This window comes from Mustela erminea, chromosome 1 (genome assembly GCF_009829155.1).
Source record: "Mustela erminea isolate mMusErm1 chromosome 1, mMusErm1.Pri, whole genome shotgun sequence".
Taxonomy (NCBI): domain Eukaryota; kingdom Metazoa; phylum Chordata; class Mammalia; order Carnivora; family Mustelidae; genus Mustela; species Mustela erminea.
Window position 1 is genome coordinate 137035789 of NC_045614.1, and position 27759 is coordinate 137063547.

A 27759-nucleotide genomic window follows, 5' to 3' on the forward strand; every position below is an offset into this window, starting at 1 on the left:
CTGTTTGAAAACTCAAGTTCGCATTATACAACTTCACTTTTACAAAAGACCTATGTTAGTACCTATTTTCGTTAACTAAAAGCAATCCAAAGAGGATTTTGCAAAAGGTAAAAATAGCACTGTTTGTTTTATAGTGAGCTACTGTAGAGGCAGCATATACCCCAAGAATGGCACTGCCAAGATCCTTCCCCAGGAACTATACTCAGCATTTCAACATCTAGAGCCATAGCTTTGAACTATGCCTGTGAGCATCTATGCCTTATATCAATTGATCTTTTGCATCTATTAGCAAGATGTGTCCTAAAGTACCAGAAAAGAGGTTATTTTTTCAAGTCTGGGAATGCTTAAAACGTTTCCCATATATATTAATGATAACTGCTTTGCTTTATATAATTTTGGCTTATAAAAGATTTCACTGGAATGCTCTACTTTCAGATAGCAGGGGAAATCTGTAATTACTCTAAATGTCAATGTATTGAATTCACCAATCAAAATGCACAGAGTTGCTGGACAGATTTAAAAAAAAAAAAAAGCCAAACTATATAGTGTCTACAAGGGATTCACTTCAGATTTAAGTATACACATAGGCTCAAAGTGAAGGGATATAAAAAGACATTCCATGCAAGTGTAAACCAAAAGAAAGCAGGAGTAGCTGTACTTATATCAGACAAAATTAACTTTAAGCCAAAAATGGTAATAAGAAATAAGGAAAGTCATGATATAATAATAGGTCAATTCATCAAGAAGATATAACAATTATAAATATATATGAGATATACATATGGTTTTGGCAATGATTTTTCCCTAAGACATCCCAAGCATAAATAAAAGCTAAAATCAACATGTGGGACCACATAAAACTCAAAAGCTTCTACACAGCATAAATCATCAATAAAATGGAATGGCAACCTGCAGAATGAGACTGTAAGTACTGACACTGTGACTCATTTCATTCTATTCCTTAGGTCTTTTACCTGTACTTTCCATCTGTTGTTTTTCACTGCTTCATTTAGGATGTTTTCTTCTAATCTTTCAGGTCTCTAATTTTTTTTTGTGCTCTGCAGAGTTGGACCTTAAGCCTTAATTAAGTTCTTGGTTTCAGTTACTGTTTAATATTTTCTTTTAAATTTTTAAAAGTTTCTAATATGACCTGAAATGATCAGTACCATCCTTTATTTTCATGACAAATTAAGCAAAGTAATGTTAAAATCTGCATCTAAAAACTCCACTGTCTTGATCCTCTGTGAATCTGCTCCTACTGATTGTTGTTTCTCTTGTCCTCTTTTTTCTCATGGTTCTTCATCTTGTCTTATTTTCTCATATGCCTGGTTATTTTTAATGGATATCATATAGAAACAACTGTAAAGATAATTTGGGATAATGCTTCCTTCTTCCAGAAAGGATTTATATCTGCTTTGATAATTGGCTAGATGCACCAGCAATCTTGAATTGTCTTAACTCAATCAGGAATTGAGATGATTCAAACCTGGGCTTTGGCCCCTAGGGATGCCTGTTTATTTCTGGTTCATCCTTACTTTCATGGAATAATCTTTTAAGATCCCAACTGAAAGTCTGCTGGTTTCAGAATCTTCCTTTCCTTGACTGGGCCTGAGTTCTAGATTTTATTCCCATAGCTCCACTAGTCTCTCAAAAGCTCTGTCCAGATTCTTAGTCCTTTAGTGACCTCTGTAAAAACTGGCAGATAGATGCTATTACTGGGATCATTTCTAGGGGAAAACTGGCTCCAAATGTTGAGCTCACCATATCTTCCTGGAACTGGGACCCATACTTTTCCACTGCCTGAGTAAGTCTCTGATGCCTTCAGACATATGTCTTAATATTTTGACCAGCTTTTAAAAAATCTGTTCTCAGGAGTGTGAGTTCAAATAAGCTAGTTTCATCATATTATCTTCATCCCATAAGTTTCAATAAGTGATTTTGTATTTTCAACTGTGAGGCACACTAAAGTATTTTTAATTAATAATAAAATAGCAACAAAATTTTGTGAGGTCTATAAAATGGTTTCATATCTACTATATCACAACTACATTCTTAGATGATAGTTGACTTATTATCATCATCATTATTTTTATTTATGAACAGATTGGGAAATTGGGCTTAAAGGGGCCTCTATGGTCATACAAAGGATGAGAAAACACTAATCCCCATTTGATTTTACTGCGTTTTATTATTTGTTTTCATGTTTATCTCCTGTCTTCCCCCTCTAGAAATATAAGTTCTTTAAGTATGGAGGCCTTGATTTTCTTTTTCACTGCTCTATTCATATGGGTTAGAACAGTACCCAGCATGTGCTGAGTGGTCAGTGTATTTTTTGAATTGATCAAAGTTACAAAAAGAATGAACAGGGGTGCCTGGGTGGCTCAGTTGGTTGAGCATCTGACTCTTGGTTTTGGTTCAGGTCAGAATCCCTTGGGTAGTGAGTTGGAGCCCTGTGATGGGCTCCACGCAGGATGAGGAGTTTGCTTGAAGATTCTCTCCCTCTGCTCCTTCCCTAACTTGTGCGAGCAAACATGTACATTCTTTCTCTCTAAAATAAATAAATCTTTAAAAAAAAAAAAGAGCATGATACGAAGATGATCATTATGCTCTTCTGTGTTGCAATTCTAAAACATTTTACATTTATACAGTACTATGCAGTATAAAGTAATTTTTAAATTCTCTATGCCATTTCTATTTATAACAATTCTTGGCAGATTTTATCATCGTCCTCACTTTAGCGTCACAGTGAAGTTAAGGGACTTATTCAGTCACAGAGCCAGTAAATGGTAGAGCTGGCACTCTGAATCTCATTCTCTTACTTCAGTTAGAATAAGCCAGGGCTATTTCCACTAGATACAGTTGACTCCTTATACTGCAATGACTTCCCTTCATTATTCACAGGATTATACACCTGTGGGCATTCAATATGTATGTCAGGTTTCTAATGTTTAATTTATAATGGAAATATCTGATTGGAAAGAAAGCTGTAGCCTTTAGCTGGCCTTGAAATTTGTGTGTGTAGAGCACAGAAAATATTTAAATTAGTAAGGAATACCTCGATCACTTGAGGCCCCCAAATGGTTAAACAGAGATCAGTATCTGCATTCCATATACATGAACACCTTACTGAAAATAAATAAATTGTGATCTCAACAACTTCTAAGTCCACACAGAGTACAGCTGAATGCATATGAAGCAAAAACAGTATGAGTGAGCTATTAGGAAAATGAGGCATCCTCTTCTTTGTAAAAAGTTTGTTAAAGGGCACCTGGGTGTCTCAGTCAGTTAAGCAGCTGCATTCAGCTTGGGTCATGATCTCAGGGTCCCGGGATCGAGCCCCTCATCAAGCTCCCTGCTCAGTGAGAAGTCTGCTTCTCCCTCTCCCTCTGATCCTCCTCCCTGCTTGCGCTCTCTGTCTGTCTCAAATAAATAAATAAAATCCTAAAAAAAAGTTAAAAATGAATTAGTATTTACTGGAAGCGTTAAAGCAGGAATAAACAGCTGATGTTATATAATATGACAGATAACCATACAAAAGAAAAGTTAAGAATGTTTAAAATCAAGATCTTGCAGACACAGAATCAAGGGGACTATAAAGGACAAATCACTGCTGAGGGGAATAGCACAGATGGCTGCGCTAAATAACTGGGTGTTTATTCTTGAGTGATTTTGGACTAAATAAAGAACTTGAGGAAAAAATATGGAATAAAGCAATGCAGTCAAGCTAAGCAGATTTATTTTATTTATTTATTTTTTAAAATTTTTTAAGCAGATTTATTTTTTGAAAAATAAAACAGCTTTCTAACATTAGAGCTAATGTGTTAAAAGACTAGACACATATTTTACAAAACACTACATTACAAAAGATGTCTAATTATTAAATCTGAATCATGGGAACACAAATTTCCTTAAAAAGGATATTTTAAATCTTGGACTAGAACTACCTAATAAAGTAAAACAAGGGGGGGGTGGTTTAAAATATTTAAATCTAAAAAGCAATAATTCTGCATATTATAATGGATAGCCAAATAATGATAAAGGCTTTTATTTATTTAAAAGATTTCATTTATTTATTTTAAAAAGAGTGAGATAGCATGAGTGGGAAGGGCAGAGAGAGAGAGAGATAGAAAGAGAAGATCTCAAGCAGACTCCATGCTGAGCAGGGAACCCAATGTGGGGCTCGATTCCAGGACCCTGAGATCCTGAGCTGAAATCAAGAGTTGGACACCTAACTCACTGCACTACCCAGGCACCCTAGGATGAAGGCTTTTAGAAAGAACAATCTAGGCAAGGAACCACAGAGGAAAGAAAGGAGGGATTATAACTGTTCTCTCCCTGTGTGTGGTAAGACCTGGTACTGTGTGCTGTATGCTAGGGACCTCAAAGCATTGAGAGAGCCAGGACTGCTGAGAAAGGGGCCTGAGAAAATAGATGTTTAGGTTTGGCCCAGGCCCAGACTCTGAAGGTGTTGTGAACTTGACAAGTGGGTGTCTTACATAAACAAGCCATTCACTAGGGAGGAAAGGGCATGGACAACTCCACAAAATGCCTCTGACTAAAGTAACTCACCCAGAAACCATAAGCAAGCCTAATATGGGTACAGATCTATCTGAGGACACAAAAAATATAGTAAAGAAATGCTTAAGGTGAGATTCAGAGAAGAGGGCAATGGATAGAAGAGGGAATTAAATCATATTATATTTGATCATAAATGTTGCGATTTATGTTTATTTATTTTTAAAAAGAATTTATTTATTTATTTGTCAGAGAGAGATTGAGAGAGAGAGACAGACACAGCACAAGCAGGGGGAGCAGCAGGCAGTCGAAAAGCAGGCTCCCTGCTGAGCAAGAAGCACCATGCAGGACTCAATCCCAGGACCCTGGAACCATGGGTGCATGGAACCATGGAACCAAGACCTAAGCTGAAGGCAGATGACCAACAGATGGAGCCACCCAGCGTCCCTGTGATTTATGTTTAGAAAAGGGGAATGTGTACTGGAGTTATACTGCCTGGGTTTGTGTACTGGCTTTAGCACTCACTAGCCATGGAGCAAGTTAAGCACTCTCTGTGCCTTAGTTTCCTATCCTCCCTATAGTATAGGGATAATAACAGCATAAACTTCATAGAGTTAATGAGGATTAAGAGAATTAAAATATGTAAAGTACTCAGAACATTGCCTGTGATCCCTTCTTCCTTTCAGCTACTTGCACTTTTTAACCCCACCTTCGCCAAAGGATTGACAACAACAACAAAAAAGATGAAAGTAGCACTAATTTGTGTTACTTGTCAATCACATGTGGCAAAAGGTTTGATGAATTTCAACTTAAATAAGACTTAAGGATTGCTTTAAGTCTTCACTTCACTACCTCATATTGTGTTCATATTATCACTGTCCACCATTTCCATAAATAATTTAGACTGGGTTGCCTAACATTTTTGGAAAAAAAAATATTTGAAGTAGAAAACTAACAGATGGGTAGAGCTACTTTGAATAAACACAAGGGGAAAAAGAACTCAAAGGCTGCTATACTTATGGCACAAATAAGAAATTCATATTGGAAGTCAAAATACAGCACAAGACTATTATGCTTATAAATAGATTTAAAACACAAATAAAATCTTTAAATAAATACTATATTAAATATAAACATAAAATATGGAAAAACTAAGCAGTTTTGCTAAACCATGCAATAAAAATAATAAAAAAAAAACAAAACAAAAAAGGATAAAAGTTGAAATGACTTCTCATTACATATAGTCAGAACATTTTCAAACACATTTAAAGAAAAAGAGAAGTTGAAGTCAAGTATTTATTATGTCAAAGAATAAGGAAGAAAACAAAACTGAAAGATTTAATACTATTCCTTTTTCCTAACATGTAATCTAGAATTAAGAAAAAAAGTACTTATTTTTAAAGAAGGAAACTATAAAACCTAGACTTTAAATATTCAGTTGGTTTTTACTAAATAATGTGACCTTTATAAAATTCAACTTAAATGGAAAGTTAGAGACTAAATGGTTCAAGAAAGAGGATCCATACCAATGTGCTAGTGATATTCAGTAAGTGGAAACTCAACAGAGCTATATATGGACCATGAAAAGCACTCTGGGCTCCCATTGTTTCTACGGTAGAAGGCAAAGTAGTTACCCTGGACAAGTTTTGGTGAGAAGCCTCACTTTATCTTGGCTACATACCTGCAAACATAATTACAAGATTGATTTAAGAATACTCAAAGGAAAGGACTACATAATAGAATGTATTTGTAAGGCACAGATCTTGCTATGCTAATACAATAGCTTTTTTGAGATAACAGAGAATGAATACAAGGAGCTGGGCAGATAACATTTATCTACATTTTAACAATGCTTTCAACCCTGTGCTGCACCTCAGCATGCTGAGAAATTAAGAGATGAACTGTACAAATGATGTGACAGAAAGAATTACTAGTGGCTTATAGATTGGAAATATAGGATTATTACTCTTTCAGATGCAGAAATATATATACATACACATACAGATGTATCTTAGGTTTCAGTTTGTAGCTAGACTAATTTATATGAAATAAAATAAATGCAGTTTATATATTAATCATTTTCAGTTAATCTGATAGCACTTAAGTAACTAGACAACACGTAAATAAATTTTGGAAGCAAACGAAAACAAAGAATGAAATCAGTGTCATATAGGTTTTTTACTAGTAGAATTTTTCTTCAACATGCCTAATGGATGAGGTCTTATTTTAGAAAAGAGACGTAACAAAGTTCAGTTACACTTTCAGTGAGGTTATTTAAAATCAACTGCAAACTTGAGTGCCTGGATGGCTCAGTGGGTTAAGCCTCTGCCTTCAGCTCGGGTCATTATCTCAGGGTCCTGGGATTGAGCCCCACATCTGGGCTCTCTGCTCAGTGGGGAGCCTGCTTCCCCTTTCTCTCTGCCTGCCTCTCTGCCTAGTTGTGACCTCTCTCTCTGTCAAATAAATAAAATCTTAAAAAAAAAAAATCAACTGCAAACTTAAGTAATTTAAGAATGGATTCAAAAGAGCAAAGGGTAAAATTGTCATTCTTTCATTCATTCCATAATTAAGAAACTGAGTATTTATTATGTGCTAACCATCCTGGACACCAAATCCTTCACAGTCCAAGAGTTTATACTCTTGTCAGGATGACAGACTTATAAAGATGCTAATTAAAACAGCTATAATTAGAGGGATGTGCTTTTCAAACACTTCCCAGGTACTGAAATGAAAGGTTACTGTATATCACAGACTAAGTGCAAGGTCAGTTTGACTTCCTGAATGTTTAAAGGAAAGAAATACTTTCAAAAGAATTGTAATATAATGTTAAAGTATCTGTAGTTACTTAAGAAACTCTTAGTATCTTTTAAAATGTTTAGAAGTGATTTAATGAAAAAAAAAGAGACTATTATAAATATCAATTATTGCTATGTAAATGAGGGGTTCCAAAGTATTTAAAAAGTTTGTTTTACTATTCATATTATATATTTTTCATAATAATAAACCACCTAGCAATTTCAATATCTCTGGTTACCACATCAGTGCCATCTTTTTTCAACTGCTCATGACTCTAATTAAGATTTGAATTAATGGGATTATATTAATAACTATTATAACATATATTCACTCTGTTGGTTGGTAATAAGTACCGCACTTGCAATTTACAGTACCACAGTGTTTTATAAGGGCTATTATGTTATTAATTAGTTACATTGATCAGAATACCACATAACATAGCTGTACTAAAATGTTATGACTTGCTTAGGCGCCTTTGCATCTAGTACTATATCTATTTTTTCTATGCGTCACCATAAACATCACTGAAATTAGATAGACTGTTTCCAATAACAATGTCAAAATGTGCACCTCAGAAAGCTAAAGGAAGAGAATTCTACTGAGACTTCTTGTCTTGGGAATTCACTTGTTTTCTTACTGTATCATAAAATTAGTTGATCTGGGATAAAAGCATAAAGTCAGGACTTAACAGGGGTCAAAAAAGGTAAGAACACTATCCATTTCATGTATAAATTAGTCCATATTTAGATTGAATCTACTTATTTGTAGGGTTCTGCCCCTTAAATCCAGTTTTTGTTATTTTGGTGGTTTTTCCTTGCTTTGGGGCTATGGCTCTAACACAATACTGCTTTTAAGCCTTCCAAACTATCACACACTTTAAGTTTGATAGGATCTCAGCCTCCACTGTAAGTTGGGAGTGCAATAGTTTTTTTTTTTTTTTTTTTTCCTGGTTGTCACAGTAAAAAATGTACTAAGATAAAAATTATAGTTTTCAGATTTAGACAATAGTAGTCCAAGCCAGTATTTTTGGAACACATTATCAGGCTTCAGTTTCTTGAAAGCTCACAGAGGAAATAGTTGCTCTGCTAATTAGCCAGTAAAGTGACATGACTGTCAGTCCAAGTGGATCATCAACTTAACTCACTGAGAAAGATTTGCCCGGATCTTGCTTTAAGCACTGCATTTACAACAGTATATCTAAAGCCTCTGTGAAGGAAAAATGTAAAATATTCACTCACATAAATCACAGCAAACTAAAGGGGAAACAAAAATTTGTTAGGGGAGATAAAAATGTATTAGACTTCTTTTTGTTATATTTTTGGGTGTTGGCTTTAAAGGTATTAACAGAAAATATTTAATCTATAAAAATTCTGACATGAATTTCTTAATTTGACTTATGATAATTTCTGGCATTTCATATTTTATTCTTCCCTTTTAACAGTTTTTTAAAGTATTATTGACAAGGGGACCTTCCTTCATCACTGCTAAAATATTTCAAAATGTACATACAAATTCAACCCATTTCTATGACTGATTGTGATGATTTGTTAACTTTATAAAGTCAGAAGGAAAAAAAACAGCGCCAACTCTACTTCATAATTTTATATCTTACCAGTTTCCCCAAAATATATGCTAGGATGCTTATAAACTAATCTTATGCTAGCAAACCATAATCAGTATCCAAGACATTGAATATAGTGTGATATTATGTCAGAGTTTAGGTTCGTGAAGTAGCATGAGGTATCCCCCAAGGCATTTGATTAGAATCTATGGTTTACCCAAAATGAAGAAAATCATGCCAAATAGTGATTTTCCATTAGAATTACTGCTTTGGAACAAAATGAAGACATTCCTTTACCTTCCTCCTTTCTTCTCTTTGCCTCTTCTTCATTTCTTTCTTTTGCTTTCAATGCTTCATCAGCTTTTGCTGAAACAAAAACAATGGAATTGCTGTACTTATTTTATGTCTATATCATAAAACATTGAAAATATTGGGGAAAGGGAAAAGAAAGTCATTGCATATTTTTTGTGACATGGAAGAAACAACCAAAATGGTTGATAATCTGTAATAAATCTTTTACATTTATTCAGAATATTTAAAATATTTATTTAGAATCTTTGAAACTTCATTCAATATAATCTCTGTACAAAAAAGAAAATGAATGTAAGCAACATCAAGTTTATATGATGGTATATGAATTGGGAACAACTGTTGGTCATTAAAAGTCATTTGATTTTGTCAGTGCAATGCATCTATTTTAAACTTTGGGGGAAAGTTCTTAGGTTAAAATTCACATTTTAAATATAAGAAGCTTGCAGTATTTTTGGAGCAGTATCAAATTAGGTAGCAAATTTTTTTTTCATTGCATATCATAGTAGCAGTTCTTTATTCATGTTATGACAGCATTTGGTAAAAAGAATCTTTTTCCCTCTAGAAACCTCTTCCCTTATTACTTAATTATCTACTAGTTGCTCAACTGCAGGGGTTTTCAAACACTTTACTACAGATGTTAAAGAAGATTAAAAATATACAGCACAGTAACAAGGGACTATCAATATACTCTGTAAATTAATTAAATTTCTGTTCTAGCACATCATTTATTCCAAAGCATTAATGTCTCAAAGGAGCGATTCTCCTTTATTGCCAGCTCACTGCCTGATGAGTGAACTAAGTGAAAATAAGTCTCTAATAGCATTATAGTTGATGAAATATTAAGTTAAAAAAGTATTGCCTCGTCAAAAAAACAAAAAACAAAAAACAAAAAGAAAAAAACTTAAGAAAGAATCAAACTGTGCCAGCATTAAACTTTGGATGAGCCTTTATTATGATGATAACAGCAATGTATGTGATTTAAAAAATAAACATGCTCTTCAGTTTTTTTGCTGCATATATTTTTCCTATGCAAAATCAACATAATCTTTAGAAGTATAAAACCTGGCTTTTAATGGGAATTAAAAAAATACACACCACATATATAACTATTTTTTTCCAAGTTTTATTTTTCTTCACTATCAATATTGACACTTTCTTAAAATAGAAAACTTATATAATAGTGCTGTGAAGTGCTATATCCAATTACATAGACATCTGTTTCCATTTACAAGCTTTAATACATACTTAGACTGCATTTAAAGTCATGAAATATTAAAACTTTTATGCCACTCTGTATCATTGCAAGAATCTATTAAATTAGATAATAAAAACAAACCACCAGTAACTCTAAAGACTTTTACTTCATTTACACTTTATTCTCCCTGGTAGAAGGACAAGGATAATAGAAATTCCATTTAAATTCAATTTTGGTTATATGTGTAATTGTAGATATACCCCTTGAGTCATGTAAAATGCTCAGCTTATGTTTCTTTCAAATTATCCCGCTCAGATTCACATTCTACTCCTTACAACCATCTTCAATATGTATTAGCCGAGCTCATTAGACTGAAATTTAATAATGCAAACATCAGGTGGATTTCAAGAACCTCCATTAACAACGTAAGATGGATTGCTTATATATAGCTCTTGGGCCAACTGGGCACAATTTAAATTCAATAAACTACCCTGCCTAAATCTGATTTATCTATTTTACTATGCCAGTTTGTTCTTTCTTACTGATTTGTTGCTATACATGGACAATTCATTGGAATACTGTTTTATATATATATTTTTAAACTGCAAATGGCTCTTGTGCTGTGGTTAAATATTTTATGTAATGGAGCTTCATGCTGTCAATCAAGATTTCCAAGTGTGTGTGTGAGTGTGTGTGTGTGTGTGTGTGTGTGTGTGTGTTTAAATAAAGAAAAAACCCTCTCTGAATTATGTCAAAATAGCTAGATAATAATTAACTTAAAAAGCACACATTTGAAAATTTTACCAATAATCAACATGCTCTCTACAAGAATCTGAACGAATTCACTCAAAGAAAATTCATTTATTCAAACTGAGTCATTAGGATAAATCCCTCATTGATTATTAAAGGAATCTGGAAGAAACATTTTTCTTTCCAACTGCTTTCTGATATTATTTAAACGGGAACAGGGAAGCATGTATAGTCATTTATACATGATCTAGTTTACCCTAAATTTTTTAATATTCTCTAAAAGATGGCAATCCCACTTTATAGATGGGGATACTGAATCTCATTAGATGTACAACAAAATTTGATATCAAAGAACACTACTGGTAAGTGGTAAGATGTATTCTTATGATTCATGATCACTCCCTTCAGACTTTACAGCAGGATCCACTATAAAGCACACCATTTACCAAAAATACATCTTCCGCTAACCTTATATACAACTTCTAGTCCCTTGGCTCTTCCAAATTCCCCCAGACTTGACCGTCCTCTCCAGGCTCTGCTTTCTTCCCTACACAACCTGACCCCCAAGACAACCATTTCAATTCCACACATATTAACACCCTCAATGCCCCAATTTCCTTCTTGTTTTGCCAAACTGCTATCAACACATCTAACCACTTTTTTTCTATTTTTGTTTCCGAGACCCCCTACAAAACAATATCTAAATGTTATTATTTCTATGAAAAACCAGAGATTTAGAAGTTAATATGGATCCTTCCATGTTGCTCATCTTTCATCAACATCCAGAGTTGGTTTTCAACCTCATTTCTCAGAATTTACTGTGCTTTCTCCACAAGTGCCAAAAACCTCACATCAGCTTCCCTGGCTCTCATATTTTTTCAGCCTCCCCTCCCATTCATCTCCAAACTTTTATGTTCACCAATCCTTTTTCCTTGTTTCAAAAAGCAAATCCATTTACTGGTGCTTTAGAACCTAAACCTTTCCAGATGCTTTAGGGTTTTTTTTTTTTTTTTCCTATTTCTTAAGATTCAAACTCACTCTTTCTTTATTCTTAGACTAAAAATACATTCAAAGTCTCACAAATCCTGTACAATATTTACTCTTCCAACCAAGTTATTTTTTCTTGTTCCTGTTAGATTTTGCTCCCATAGCTTTTGCAAAAATGGTCCCTAAAAATTCTACAGCAGCCAAATCTACTGGTTATCTCAGTTTTGTCCTTATAGTCTCCCCTTTTTAAAAAATTGCTAACCCTGGGCGCCTGGGTGGCTCAGTTGGTTAAGTGACTGCCTCTGGCTCAGTCATGATCCTAGGGTCCTAGGATTAAGTCTCCATCAGGTTCTTTGCTCAGCGGGAGTCTGCTTCTCCTTCTGCCCCTCCCCTGCTTGTGTTCCCTCTCTCTAATAAATAAATAAAATCTTAAAAAAAAAAAAAAACCAAAACTGCTAACCAACCACATCTTTGCCAAAAATCTTCATCAACCTTTTTTGGCTGTGGTCTCTTTTACCCACTTTTTATTTCCTGGAGTTCCATTCTTAGGCAGTCTATAGAAGGTTTAAAATGTAATCCATAGGTCTATTGTAGGTAGCTCCATTTCTGGCCCCCCTCCTGATCATCAGAACTCTTTTTCCAATTATTTCCACACAGATACTTCAAATCATGTCCATGATTGAATTCATAACCTTTCCCCTTTTCCTCCAACCTGATCTGCTTCCCTTGGTATTTCCTGTTTTCTCTCAGGTTGGAAATCTTTGTGACACTCCTCTCCTTACGCTGTACATCTGATTGGCTAGGAGTTCCAACCGCTTCTACTGCACACATTAGCTCTAGAATTCATCCAAACCTTTCCATTTTCATTGCCAATAATCACGTTTGGGACCTTATGTCTAATGTCTTTTCACTTTGAATAAGAAGGGAGTTCCTATTTGATTTCTGTACTTTTAATCCTATTCCCTCCTATTCCCTCCAATGAATCCTCTATATTACCACCAGAGCAAGGAATGAATTCCTTGTTTTGTATCCCTAGTGACAAATGCAGTATCTAGAACATAGAGATGTTCAAGAATTGTTATGTTAATGAATGTACCACTCTAAAACATACCTCTGAAGGTGCCCTGTTGCATATATATCCAAATCCTAGTTTTTTATTATACCATCAGAGCCTTTCACTGTCTTATCTCAATGTAACTTTCGAGCCTCATCATTTACTACTACTCTTTCACTACCTCTGGGATGCATAGCCTTGCTGGGCCACACTGCCTTTTGTTTGTATTGTCATGCTTTTGTTCTTATTGGTGTGCCCACCTCACTTTCTTGCTCAATCTTATCAAAAGTTTTAGAAACGTCACTCTCTTCTATGAAACCTTCTCTGATCAATATCCCTTATTTCCAAATGGATCTGATTGCTCCCTCCTTTCTTCTTAGGCATTTTAATACATTCCTTATGGAATGCACAATACTTTGTTCCTTCATTAGAGGAAAAGTCAACTCCTTGAAAGGATGGCACAAAGTAGTTGTTACAGAAATTGTTGGCATTCTCTTCTTCCTAATTCTTTAGCCAGCCTACATGTTCTAGTCTACCCTGAAGTTCAGTGTGGCCATTCATTTACCTGAGTTCAAGCCAAGGAATGTGAGTGTAAATACTGTGTATCATGTTTCCATACCCAGCCTATAAAAAGCTTCCATGTAATCCTCAGTCTTTCTCTATCCAAATGGCGGAACAGAGGACCCACAGAACATGGTCCCCAAAATGAAAAGATCTGGGTTACTGAATTTCTGCAAAAAGTAGTGCTTTCCTGATGACTTGCATTACACTGTGGTATGAGCAAAAACCAAGTTTATATTGTCTTAGGGCTAAAACTTTGTCTTAGAGCTTAGTCTTAGTCTTAGAGCTAAAACTTCGGAGTTGTTTATTACAGCAGTTTGTGCACCTTGCCTAATATGTGAAGTGTATGATGAATGTTTCCTCAACAATTAATTAAAAGGATTTTGAAAGTCAACACAAATATTATGCTGTTCTTTTAAAGTGAAGTCTCCTTTCAGAAAAGAAATCCTCAATGGCTGTTCATTTGAATGATGAAGATCAGAAAAGCAGCTGCAGAGAGGGTATGGGGCTAAAGAGAAAAATTATTCAGTATGTGTAGTTAACAGCATATTACCAGTATTTATTCTCATTTTTTCTAATCTCATAAAAAATCCACAGGGATATAGCTTTTTAGATCGTTGTAGCTGTTGGCTTAGATTTTAAATGATTTGGGGAGGTAGTTTATATGCTCTAAGAGAGGAAACCAGCTGAATCAAGGACTGGAAAACACTGGCAAGGCATCTAACTCATCCCCTACTTTCAGAAAGGACTAGATTAATATTCCCAGAGAAAATCTTTTTGTAAGTGTTTAGAAACCTGCATTTGGAAGTTCTTTCCTATCTGTAGCCCAATCTCTGACACTGCACCATCATGAATAGAGAAGAAATGTCAAAGAATTCTTAAAAAACAGAAAGCAGATGGGATCAGATTAATGGAAAAAGATTAAGAGAAATCACAGCCCAATCATATTCAGAAGACTATAAAAACATGGAAGAAGTTCCAGGGATGCTTTAATTTTAAACTCAGTGGAGACCAAACACAGGTGGTAGGACTGAGGTGAGTGTCAAATGGGGAATTATTATTAAAGCAGCTGAACAACGGCAACACCCCCCAATGTGATTAAGTGGGGGTATAGGTAGTGTTTGACCACAGGTTAAAGCAATGAATGTAGGAGGCGCTGGGCCCAGTGAGGTAAGAGTCAGTTAACTACTAACCCATCTAAAAGGGATGACAAGCTACTAATATGTCATTACTACGAATACATCTTGCCCCCACACAATCAAGGGACACTGGGTATAATGAGCTGAAATAGTAGGATTACAGGTTCTGTCAAATATAAAGATGAGCAGCCAACCTAAAATTATCAGACATTTGAGGAAAACCAATCACTTGAGAGATAAAACAAGCAAAAACAATACAACCAACAATAGCACTCTAAAGAAAACTATACAAAGGAATGAGAGTTAACAAAGCAAACAAAATTTTTTGGAATCAGTGTACATAATATCCTTAAAGTGATTTCAGAAGATACTGATTGCTACTTGGAAATTAAATTCTGATCATCAAATTAGAACTCCATACCTAAACTGAAGCACAGATTGGATACAACTGAAGACTAATGAATGTATTAGAGATTTTACCAAGGAATTTTCCCTGAATGTAGTTGAAAAGAACAAAGAGATATACACATAAGAGAGAAGAGATGACATCATCAGCAGCAGCAGCAAGGTTAACATTTATTGAAGGCTTATGTGTGCTTTTGTGTTTATATATGTGTGTGTATTTCACTTCAGTCTCAAATTCACTATATCCTCATTTTACAGACCAAGAAACTGTAGCAGAGAGAAGTAAAATAACTTTTCCAAGGTCACAGAATTAGAAGCATAGAAGAAAGACGCATATGTTCCAACATCTATCTAAGACGATATTGTGAAATACTAATAATGCTATCAAAAGAATGAGATAGATTTGTAGATATGGAAAGATCTTCAAGGCAGATATTAAGCAGAAATGGCTGGCTGAATAACAATATATAGCATGATTCCATTTACTAAAAATAAAATACACAAAAATATATGTAAATGCACAAAAGAAGACAGGAACTATACATGAAAAACACCTATTTATTTGCCTAAGCTCAAATGTGGCAGAGCTGAGTTTCTATCCAAATCTAACAGGTTCTTTACATTATTATATTATCTTTATCTTATTTTATTATTTTATTTTTTTGGAAGATTTTATCCATCTACTTATGAGAGACAGAGACAGAGAGAGGCAGAGGGAGAAGCAGGCTTCCCACAGAGCAGGGAGCCTGAAGCAGGACTCAACCCCAGGACACTGGGAATCAAGACCTGAGCTGAAGGCAAATGCCTTACAGACTGGGCCACTCAGGCACCCATATATTACCTTTATTTTAAAAATACATACATTCGCTCTTATTCCATCTACATCGTCGTTAAGGATATAAGTCTCTTAAGATGCCAAAGTTTGGTGATTTTTGTGATGCTCTACTATAAATTTTGGAGCCCAGAGAGAAAATAATTAGCCAAAGGTCAGAATAATGAATATACAGAACTTGTGAATTCTAGTTTAATGCTTTTTAAGTTTGTATTTATTTATATGACAAGCAGAGATCACAAGTAGGCAAAGAGGCAGGCAGAGAGAGAGGGAAGCAGGCTCCCCACTGAGCAGAGAGCCCGATTCGGGGCTCAAGCCCAGGACCCTGGGATCATGACCTGAACTGAAGGCAGAGGCGTTTAACCCACTGAGACACCCTGGTGCCTCTAGTTTAATGCTTTTTAAAGCCTATTTCTTAGCTACTTACTCACTCAGAAGCAAACATTAAGCAAAATCAGAGAATAACAAATTGTTTCCATGAACAAGTTACTGTTTATGATGAAACTTTTATCTGAAGATACTTTATTCAAAAATCACATGGAAAATCAGAAGAGGACTCTTGCTTTGTAACAGCTCTTATTACATGCTTATTTGTTTTATATATTTAAGGTGGCATTAGAAAATGTATCTAGGGGCGCCTGGGTGGTTCAGTGGGTTAAAGCCTCTGCCTTCGGCTCAGGTCATGATTTCAGGGTCCTGGAATCAAGCCCCACATCAGGCTCTCTGCTCAGCAAGGAGCCTGCTTCCTCCTCTCTCTCTCTCTCTCTCTCTCTGCCTGCCTGTCTGCCTACTGTGATCTCTGTCAAATAAATAAATAAAATCTTAAAAAAAAAAAAGAAAATATATCTAGAGAGCTTCTTGTTACAGTACTATGCTGAATCTCATAAGCCTTCGCATCTGAAGGGAGTTTCTAAGATTCTCTTCCTCGTACTGTTTTCCAAAATACAGGAGCTCATCTAAAGTAGTACAGTAAGCAGTGGTTCTTTAAAGTGTAAGTCTGATTCTGAAGTATTCCGCCACCATTCTTCAACAGTAACTGTATCTCTGAGAAACTACAGCGAACTATGGATCTAAGTGAGAAAATGCCCAAATAATGGCATTACTAATTTTCATGCTATGTGTCTGTGAGAGCAACAATTAACAAAGAGCAAAAGTGATATTTGCATTTAGGATTTCATTTCCTTTGAGCTGTCACATTGAGGGTTAAGGTAGTTTTTGCCTTAACCTAGAGAAGAAAAACCAAGTGATTGTGCTATCTTAGCTCAGCTGTGCCACCATCTCTTTTGAGAATTTGATGAAAAGGAGAGAGTAACAATAAGTGTCTGCTCAAGATGTAACAAAGGTGTAAATACTCAGTAAATTTACCAAATCTAGCAGCCCATCTGGTAGCAAGTTACTACTTTGTGGTATTTTTAAGGCTTTGGCAAGAAAAGTGTCATTGTTAGTAGAGAAAACAACTTTTATTAAGAGTCTAAAACACATGTAGTGGTCTGTGTTATATGGGAAGAAACTTATAAAGATATGTAACAAATGGTATAATTTTGGATCAAGGATGGTGTATATGCTTCAAAGTAGATAATTACAGATTTAATAGCTTGGCTAATAGAATCATGAAAATTCTGAATTCAAGGAAGTGAAATTACTAGAAAAGCCTGATTTTTCTTTACATATTTAAAAACAGCAACCTCTAGAGATTTCAAAAGGTCTAGATGTGAACTTAAAAATAACAATGAGAGAGAAAATTGGAGAATATTAAACTTGTATTAGATAAGAAACCATTCAGGATGACTGTCCGAGAAAAAAAAACATACAATATGAAAAATGTAATGTTAAAAAAAATCCAAACAGGCCATGATCTTTCTTTCTCAGATATTTTTGCTGGGTTTTACCTATAGTTTTTGTACTTCTCTAGATGTAAGCACAGTAGAAAACTAAAAACTCACCAGTAACACTAACAAATTCATTTATAAATTGACATATGAATGTGGCTGCTGCTTCTGCATATTTATAGATTATATAAGGATGGTCATAATATTTGATCGCCCTGGTGCCTCTGTGTCCTTCTTTGCACATGTAGCGCAGAAGTGAGATCTATTTGTTGTAAGTTCTTATTCCTTACCAACTTGTGCCATTAATAAATATTAGCAGTACAAATGTATACCTAGAAACGTTTAATCATATATGATGTTTGAAATGATTATTCGGAATCTACCTCAAACACCAGAAGAGTCAAGTTAGTACAACTGAAAAGGTATTTTACAGACATTAAATTGCAATTATTGCATAGACACTGCAAAAAGGAAAAAAAAAAGCCATTGTTCATTATTAATAAATGCTCTAAAAATATTAACTTTTGCTAGATCACTTTATAAGACATTTTTTCATTAGGTTCTTCATCTTTCCATTCAAAATGGATTTATAAGAAAATATAAAACAGATGACACAGAAAATTCTCCAGCAGAATACTGTACCCTAATCACTGAACTAAGTGCTGAGGATTGAGAGATGAAGACTAGAAGGGGAAACGTAAAAATAAACAAGCAAATAAATGTATACAGGTGTTTTGGAAGTAATGAAGGAAGAGGACATGGTCAGTCACGGAAGGCTTCTAGGAGAAAGTGATATTTGAGCTACCTCTTGTAGAAAAACTAAATGTTAGCCAGGAGGAAAGGCCAGTCACCTGGGTCATGAAATCTTCACGAACCAGCTCAGTTACATTTTATCTTTTATTTTATGGTTCAATCCAGTCCTGATGCGCCATGGAATAAATACTAGAAAGAAGAAAGCCAGGAGGTATGCTATCATAGAATCCAAGGGACATTTAACTATGGATAGTGCTCAGTCCCCACAGGGTACTGTTAACTGTTAGGGAGACCCTATCTTTTCAAAATGACTGTAAGTCAAGAATGAAGTTGCACTACAAATCAAATGCAGAGTAGTCAAATTCTCAGAAAATCATAAATATCTAGAGCTATAAGGAACTTCGGAGATTCTCTGGCCTAGCATTATCATAGCATGCTCCACAGAATATGAATTCTCCACTTAAACAAGTTTCCACAGTGGAATGAGATTGGGCAACACAACACTGACTGAATCCTCCCTCTCATGGAAAGTCATAATACTTGCTGACAAACTTAGAGCTTCACCATATTCTGCAGTTAAAATCCTGTTTAACTTAGTTAGCCTGTGTTTCTTGACTTTATATTACCAAAGCACCATTCTTTTTTGATAAAAACAAAGAATATACTTTGGGAAATGAATATACTTTAGCCAAAGAATATACTTTGGCTAATCTAATGTTTTCACCAACTTATTTTAATTTTTTCTCTAACTCAGATTCTATGAGGTATAAAGATATTTCATCATCTAATTTTTTTACAAAACCCTCCCATTTAATAGTTAGAAACAGGAACCATTACTTCCAAAGCATAATTATTCTTTTTATTAATTTGAGTATTGTTGGCAGATAATGTTACATTAGTTTCAAGTGTATAACTTGGTGATTTGACAAGTTTACACATTAAGTGCTATGTTCCCAAGCACAGGTACCATCTGTCCCAGTGCATTGCTATTGCAATATGATTGACTGCATTCCTTATGCTCTGCTTTTCATTCCCCTGACTTACTCATTCCATAACTGGAGGCCTGTTATCTCCCTCTCTCCCTCACCCTTGTGGCCCAACCCTCCACCCCTGCCCTTCTGGCAACCATCAGTTTGTTCTCTGTATTTATAGTTCTTCTGATTCTGCTGAAGCATACTTATTCTGAAGTCCAGAAGTGGTTTTGTGTTATCTCATGCTTAAAGTTATAACTCAGCAAAACTACATTTGTTTCTGCAAATTGTTAAAACAGTAGTAAAAAATGGTGGTGATGTTGAAAAGTTGTTGATTCAATGCAAATGACAAATGGAAAACTACAAAAATACATATTTTGGGGACGCCTAGGTGGCTCAGTTGGTTAAGCCTCTACCTTTGGCTCACTCAGGTCATGATCCCGGGGTCCTAGGATCGAGCCCCACATATGGCTCTCTGCTCAGCAGGGAGCCTGCTTCCCCACCCCCCTTTCTCTGACTGCCTCTCTGCCTACTTGTGATCTTTCTCTCTCTGTCAAATTAAAAAAAAAAAAATCTTAAAAAAATTACATATTTTTAAATTCCTTCCTTCTTTAAGCACCAATGTCGGAGTATTTTTGGAACATATTGCGTGATTTGGGTTTATTTGCTTTTACATAAAATTCCCTTTTTATACTCTGTAACAGTTTCCAAAGGAAAAGCTTTTTCTTTCACTATTTTATCTAACTATGCTATGTCTTCTGGATTTTCTCTTAATTCTTATACCCCTAAGTGGATTTAAAGATTACCCAAGCTTGCCAGGATTACTTTACATGCCCTTTCTTGTTATTCTATCAGAGAATTTTCTGTGTCATTTATTAGAAAAGCTCTGATGATCAATTTCACTGCTGAATGACTCAATAAGTATGTCCAACAGATGTGCAGCTGTACCTAAAATATCTTAATGCTCTTCACTGGAATAGGTAATTTTCTTTCCAGTGTTCCTGCTGGAATCCATGAGCATTCCAATGGCAAAGAAAGCATCCAATAGATCTAGTTACAATTTAAGAGGAAAAGTAGATAACAGATTTTTACAAAATTTGTGAAGTCCTATAGCCTTCTGGCCATGCTTGTATTTCTCTTCTCCAACTGTGTTGATATCTGATGCTTACCCAATTTCCCATTCTGTAACCAAATAAACTGCTTAGCCACAGTAATTAGGATGTCATTAACTAAAATCTAAGAATAAAAGTTAAAAAAAATTGAAAACAATCCAATTAAAACAACATGGGGAGACAGAACTGCTGTGATGTCTAGTCTCATTAAAAAAAAAAGCAATACTAGATTTTTTTTTCTTTTTTACAGAATGCTGATATGGAAAATAAAAATAACTTCATCCTTCTATGTTTCTTTGACTTATTGCACATCCATCAACTAGATGTCAGGTTGACGTCAGCTGGCCACCATTATAACCCCCATTCCAAGAAAGATGTTTCAGCATTTTAGAAAAACTCTGGGGTTTGGAGTTCCAGAATTATTCTCTTTGAAAGGAATCATACTGTAAACTTTGCTAAGTGATTTGTAAAGCTTATTCTTTTCAGTAACTTCAAACACACTATCAATACCATATTTTTAAAGAGTAACTAAAAGTAAACAATCATTTTGAAAATAAGAACCAAAGTCTGGAATTGACAATGCTTAATTATATATGCCAGAAATCAAGGATGAGTTGCAATGATTTTCCATATAAAAAACATTATGACATATTTCTTTTTCTAATTTTTACCTTATTCCTACATTACAAAAGGGGGTTCTTCTTTCAGAAATTAGAATTATATACTCTTATTTATATCATTCATTCCTATGGCTTCAGTTCTTAAAGGGAAAACAAAAACCTATACAGGCCTACTATGTGTCAGTCACTGTGCTATTTCATATAATCTTCAAAAGGTTTTAATGGAAATCAATAAATGTAATCATATCAATAAAAAGATTTTAAAAATCACATGATCATCTCAATAGATACAGAAAAAAGCATCTGACAAAATACAAGACCATTTTATAATTAAAAACCTTAACAGACTGGTAAAGTCTGTTACCTCAATATAAAAAAAGCCATATCTGACATACCCGTAGCTAATATAATCAATGGAGAAAAATGGAGAAAAATGGAAAGAGCTTCCTCTGAGATCAGGAAAAAGACAAGATGTGGTATATATATATAGAATGGAATATTATTTAGCCACGAGAAAGGAGACCATCCTGCCTTTTGCCACAACATGTTTAGCCTATTATGGTAATTGAGTTAAATCAGACAAAGACAAGTAATGTATGATATCACTTATATGTTAAATCTTAAAAAGTCAAACCTGTAAAAAACAAAACAAAATGGAATAAAATGGTGAATACCAGGGGGTTGGTGTAGAGAGATAAGATTGATGGGGTGTAAGCATACAAACTTTAAACCAGTAAATAAGCCACAGAAATCTAATGGATAGTATAATGAAAACAGACAATGACATTGTAGTATAATGATGTAACATGATAAATATTGCTTCAAGGGCAATCATATCATTATATATACATATCATAGTAACAGGCTGTACACCTTAAATTTATAAAGTGTAACATCAAATTTATCAAATAAAAAAGTTTCGAAGAGGCTTAATTTGTTCAAGATTACATACTTAATAAATGAGTGAGTCAAGAATTAGAACAGGTCTGTCTGTTCTTCTCATTGTGCTATAATGACTTTAAAAAACTGTGTGGAAATAACTGGTATAATACAAATCTAATTCTATGAGTGCTTCTAAATATAAAGGATGGTTAATTTTTTTAGTTAAAGTTATATTATTAAGTCAGAAAGTCATAAATAAAATGCTCTTACAAAATAAGTATGAGATAGTAAATAATTTGCGGTGAAACTGCCAGGCTATTAATAAAGATTGTGAAGTTGATTGTTTTCTTTCAGGAATATGAAATGCTCAATACTTAAGTACATGCCATGATTTTGGTTGCCTCAACTTGAGAGACTCATCATTTAAGTCTGAGGCCAACAGCTGATTTCAGTGCTTTAACACATACATATCTATACTAAAAATGCAGACTTCCACTGCTGAGTTCACAAATTTGTCCCAAAGGAGCTTTATGCCATGTCCTGATTTAATCCTGTTAAAAGTATGCTTTAAATGCACTTTTTATATATCACATTCTGATAGATGATGTGGTATCATTGCCCTACTAATTAGGATACCCCTACTATGCTAAAGAATACTGCAAATACAATTCAAAATTAATAATTGCAGGCTTTGTTGAATGACAAACTGAAGAACCCTGGAGGTGTGACCTGGTTTTGGAACGATCTCTGAGATTTCTACTCCCCCACATCTGTGAAAATTAGGCATATAATGAAACTGTTGCATTTACTCTCCTGGGTGAACTGTAAACTGGACCAATGTATGACCTTTTATCAGCCTATTAATAAAGAGGCAAGTTCTTTTCTCTCACGTGATAGGTGAATTAAACAACAGCAGTGGTAAGTTCAGGTAGAGATGAGGAACAAAAATTGTACCCCTTAAAAATCATAGTCATGATCATACCAATGCTCAGGCAACTGAATTCAGTCCCAAACAGAAACAACTGTGTATAAACAAGAATCACAGAAATAATATGCCAGGATTTTTCTGGATTAGAAATGATTAAGAATGTATGTATAAGATATATAAGAAATTTACGATCTATGTAAGAGATTTCAAAAACCTTTGTATTATAGGCACTTTTTTTTTACTAGTAAGTCTCTGTCTTTCATTAATAAGGCACACTACACATAAAAACATGTAGGTTCTCAGCGTTCTTCAAATTGTTTTGATGATGAAAAGGCACTTATATATATATTTTTATAGGCAATAAAAAATAAATACACCAAACAGAAGAAATTCATATAATCAGGAAAACAGAAATACAGTACTCTTTTGAAATTTTTCTCTTATTTCAGTTCTATATGGCAGTTTTGAAATAGGAGAAATATTTCCAACATCACAATACAAAATCAGAATCAAAGAATATTATATAGTAAAGATCTATTACAGCCATTTTATCACACTATGATGGTGAGAATTTGTCCTCCAAAACTGGAATTCTTTTTTAAAAGATTTTTATTTATTTATTTGAGAGAGTGTGAGTGAGAGAGAGAAAGCATACAAAACAAGGAAAGGGGGCAAAGGGAGAGGGAGAAGCAGACTCCCCCTGAGCAAGGAGCCCCATGCAGGACTTGACCCCAGGACCCTGGGATTATGACCTGAGACGAAGGCTGATGCTTAACTGAGTGAGCCACCCAGGCACCCCTGGGATTCTATTTTTTAAAACAGTCATTAGTAGTGATTTTCTAGGCCTAATATTAATCATTATCAATATTTATAATCTCTCTTTTGTTGCTAGATATTTTCAAGTAGGCATTAGGTTATTGTTTTTATTTAAGGCAATGGTCCTCAAACTTCAGCATGAATTAGTACCACATGGAAAGCTTGTTAAAACACGCCTGGGTGGCTCAGTGGGTTAAGCCGCTGCCTTCTGCTCAGGTCATGATCCCGGTGTCCTGGGATTGAGTCCTGCATCGGGCTCCTTGCTCAGCGGGGAGCCTGCCTCTCTCTCTGTCTCTGCCTGCCTCTCTGCCTGCTTGTGTGCTTTCTCTCTCTCTCTTTCTGACAAATAAATAAATAAAATCTTTAAAAAAAACCAAAAAACAAAAAACACAGATTTCCAGCCAAAGGAAAGTTGAAATGTTGTACTTTTAAAATCTCAATATAATTTTTATTTTAAAATACAGATTTAAATTCATTTTATCCCAATGAGACTTTATTTTTTTATTTTTTTTAGTGGACTCATGAGTTACTTAGGATATTTTAAAATCTGCAAACTATTTGGTTTTCTTTATTTATACTGAGGTCTAATTTAATTTCATTCTGATTAAAGATATAGTATAAATGACAGTTTTTGATATGTTCAGATTTGCCTTATTTATTACTTGTTTCTTTTTTTAAAATAAGTTTATTTATTTATTTTTAGTAAATGCTACCCACAACATGGGGCCTGAACTCATGACCCCAAGATCAAGAGTCACAAGCTCTTCTGACTGAACCAGCCAGGTCCCCTCAGATTTGCCTTATTAACCAGTATATGGCCAACTTCATAAATGTTTAATCCATGCTTGAGAAGAATATATATTCCCTACTTCTTGAGTTGGGGTTCTTGTATAGACTCACCAGACCAAATCTGGTAGATTGCTTTTGTTTTAATATATCTCCCATCATGGTAACAGGATTCAAATTTTATTCTTGCTATCATGTCAATGCTTGCTTCCTATATTTTGAGATTATGCTATCAGATATACACAGATCATATGTAACTGTCTGATGCAAATCAGATACAGACAGAATGCTCTAAAGAAGGGACCTAACAGTTTCAGGATGTAAATATAGGAATAAAACAAATCAAGATAATCCATACATGTAACATAAATTTTTACCAAAAGACTCAGGCATCCCGGGGGGGGTCAAGGCGGGGGGAAGGGGAGGAAGAGGTGCATGATGGACTAGTGTTCAAGAAGCTACATTCTTATGCCATTAAACTATTGTGCTTTAACTAAATTCAAAGAAGTGCTCGAGGAATCCTAGTTGTAAAATGAAGATAATACCAATCTTTTTCTTCTTTTCACAAGATACGAAAGGATTTCCATATGGCCAAGATAGGAGAAAAATTTTTTTCTTTTTGTCTAAATGAGATCTTCAAAATATTTTAATGGATTTTATCTTTACAGCTCATCACTTTAACCCAAACACTTAATATATTGCTAAATAGTAGATGCTCAATAAATACATGACTTGACGAATATTGCCAAGAAGCCAAGAGATAAAAATACACATTATAACCCAGATTTAGAAAAGCCTAGAAATCAAGAGATTTATAGAGAACACTTTAATGATTAGAACTTAAGTCTTAAATAATTTTGTTTGGTTTAGTGAAAGTACTCTTGGACCAGGTCCTTCTTTTCTAAAGATCCTTTGGGGCCTAGAAGCTAAGCAAAGATACTCAGACTACTTTTCTCAAGGGATTGGATGTGGAACAATATTACTTTTGCAAGGAAAGCTCAGTGAAAGCCACTATCCTCCCAAGAAAGTGCTCTCAAAAATGGTCAGAAAAATCTCATTATCCTTGGCATGACTTACAAGATCCTTCACCAAATGGTGCCAACCTATTTCCCAATCAGCTTCTACTCTATCTATATCCTTTACTCTCCAAACACTAAGAACTGAGTTCCATTTGGTTAAACACATCACACTATTTCGTCATTGTTCAGTGTTTTTCACTTTTTAAATGCTACCTTTTATGAGAATTCTTTCCAAACTCTAGATAGTTGGTTGCTGTTGTAGAAATCATATTTTGGCACAAACTATATTATTTTGTAACCATGTGTTTTACCTTTACATTCTCGAAACTCAGTTTAGTGCCAATGAATGTTTACTAAATCAAGCTTTTATCAAACTGTTCTCAATTTTTCAAAAAAGGAAAGAAAATGCTGGTAAGAAAATAAGCTATAGTAGTTGAAAACGTGTAGCTTCAATATAGCAAAATGGCACTTATTTATACTGATGTCTGTCAACATACAACAAACACACTACCCTGGGAATTTGGTATAATAATATATTATAACAGATCTCTACTCAGAAGCTTTTGGGTATAGAAAATAAAGAACTGGAAAACATTTATTAGAATATGATACCTTCTATAGCATTATTTGTTAATGAAATGGCTATAATCAGATCATAATGAATTGCTAAAAAGTATTATGGCAGAGAGGTTAAAGGAACAGATTCTGAAGCCAGACTGTCTGGGTTTGAATCCTGGCGCTACGCAATTAACTAGCTATGAGGCTAAGGTAAGCATCTTAATTTCTCTGTGTCTCAGTTAATTCACCTAAAAATAGTATTGATAGTGGTACCATCATTATAAACCACAGGGTTGGTGTCAAGATTAAATGCGTTAACAGATGCCAAACACTCAGAACAGTACATATCCCATGGTAGGTATCATATAAAGGTTAACTATTATATTTGTGTAAAATATACAATGAAGTTGTCATCCTTATACTCCTACAGATATTAGTATTTACCTATAGCACTTTTTTTAAATTTAAAGAGTTTATTTATTTGAGGTGGAAAGTCAGAGAGAGTAAGCAGTGTGCGGAGGACTAGAGGAAGAGGGTCAAGCAGACTCCACACTGAGCACAGAGTATGAAGCAGGGCTCAATCTCACGACCCCAAGATCATGACCTGAGCCGAAATGCAGAGTCGACCGCTTATCTGACTGAGCTGCCTAGGCACCCCACCATAGTACTTTTTAATATAAAAGTACATGTATGGGGGCGCCTGGGTGGCTCAGTGGGTTAAGCCGCTGCCTTTGGCTCAGGTCATGATCTCAGGGTCCTGGGATCGAGTCCCGCATCGGGATCTCTGCTCAGCAGGGAGCCTGCTTCCCTCTCTCTCTCTCTCTGCCTGCCTCTCAATCTACTTGTGATTTCTCTCTGTCAAATAAATAAATAAAATCTTTAAAAAAAAAAAGTACATGTATGTACTTTATAAAACTACGTATGATAGAATTTATACATTTTTAACCTATTTCCAGGTTTTTAGTCATGAATCCTTTCTTGTTGCAAAATTTCTTTAGAGAAAGAGACACTCAAGTATATACAATGTGGTTTCTTTGATATTTCTGAGAGACTGTACAGACTCTAATATGGGCCTACTTTAACTGAAAAAGATAATTGTTTATATATATGCTTTTAGAGTTCTTGGATATGCTCTAATTCAACTACAAATTTAGCTCTGTATTTCATACTTGCTCTATCTACATTCAGAGTATTATAAAATACAAATTGTTCAGCTGTCTTGTAACTTCCTCCATGATGCCTTGGTCTACTCTCCTAGTCAACATTAATTCCTTCTCTTAGATCTGAAAGGACTTTACTTCTCTAGGATAGCCAGTTGAATATGTATGTGTCTTTCTTTTGCATTAGGCTGCCAACTACTTGAGGTCATTTTCTTACT

The 27759-nt window shown here is 34.7% G+C and overlaps 1 protein-coding gene across 1 annotated transcript in view; it reads right to left on the reverse strand.

Annotated features, from left to right (window-relative positions):
* Window positions 1–27759, reverse strand: part of RSRC1 (arginine and serine rich coiled-coil 1) — a 414049-nt gene that overhangs the window by 68837 nt on the left and 317453 nt on the right. The window contains exon 7 of the mRNA XM_032343364.1: window positions 9170–9238. Within this exon, the coding sequence (XP_032199255.1) occupies window positions 9170–9238 (69 nt within the window). The remainder of the gene's footprint in view (window positions 1–9169; window positions 9239–27759) is intronic.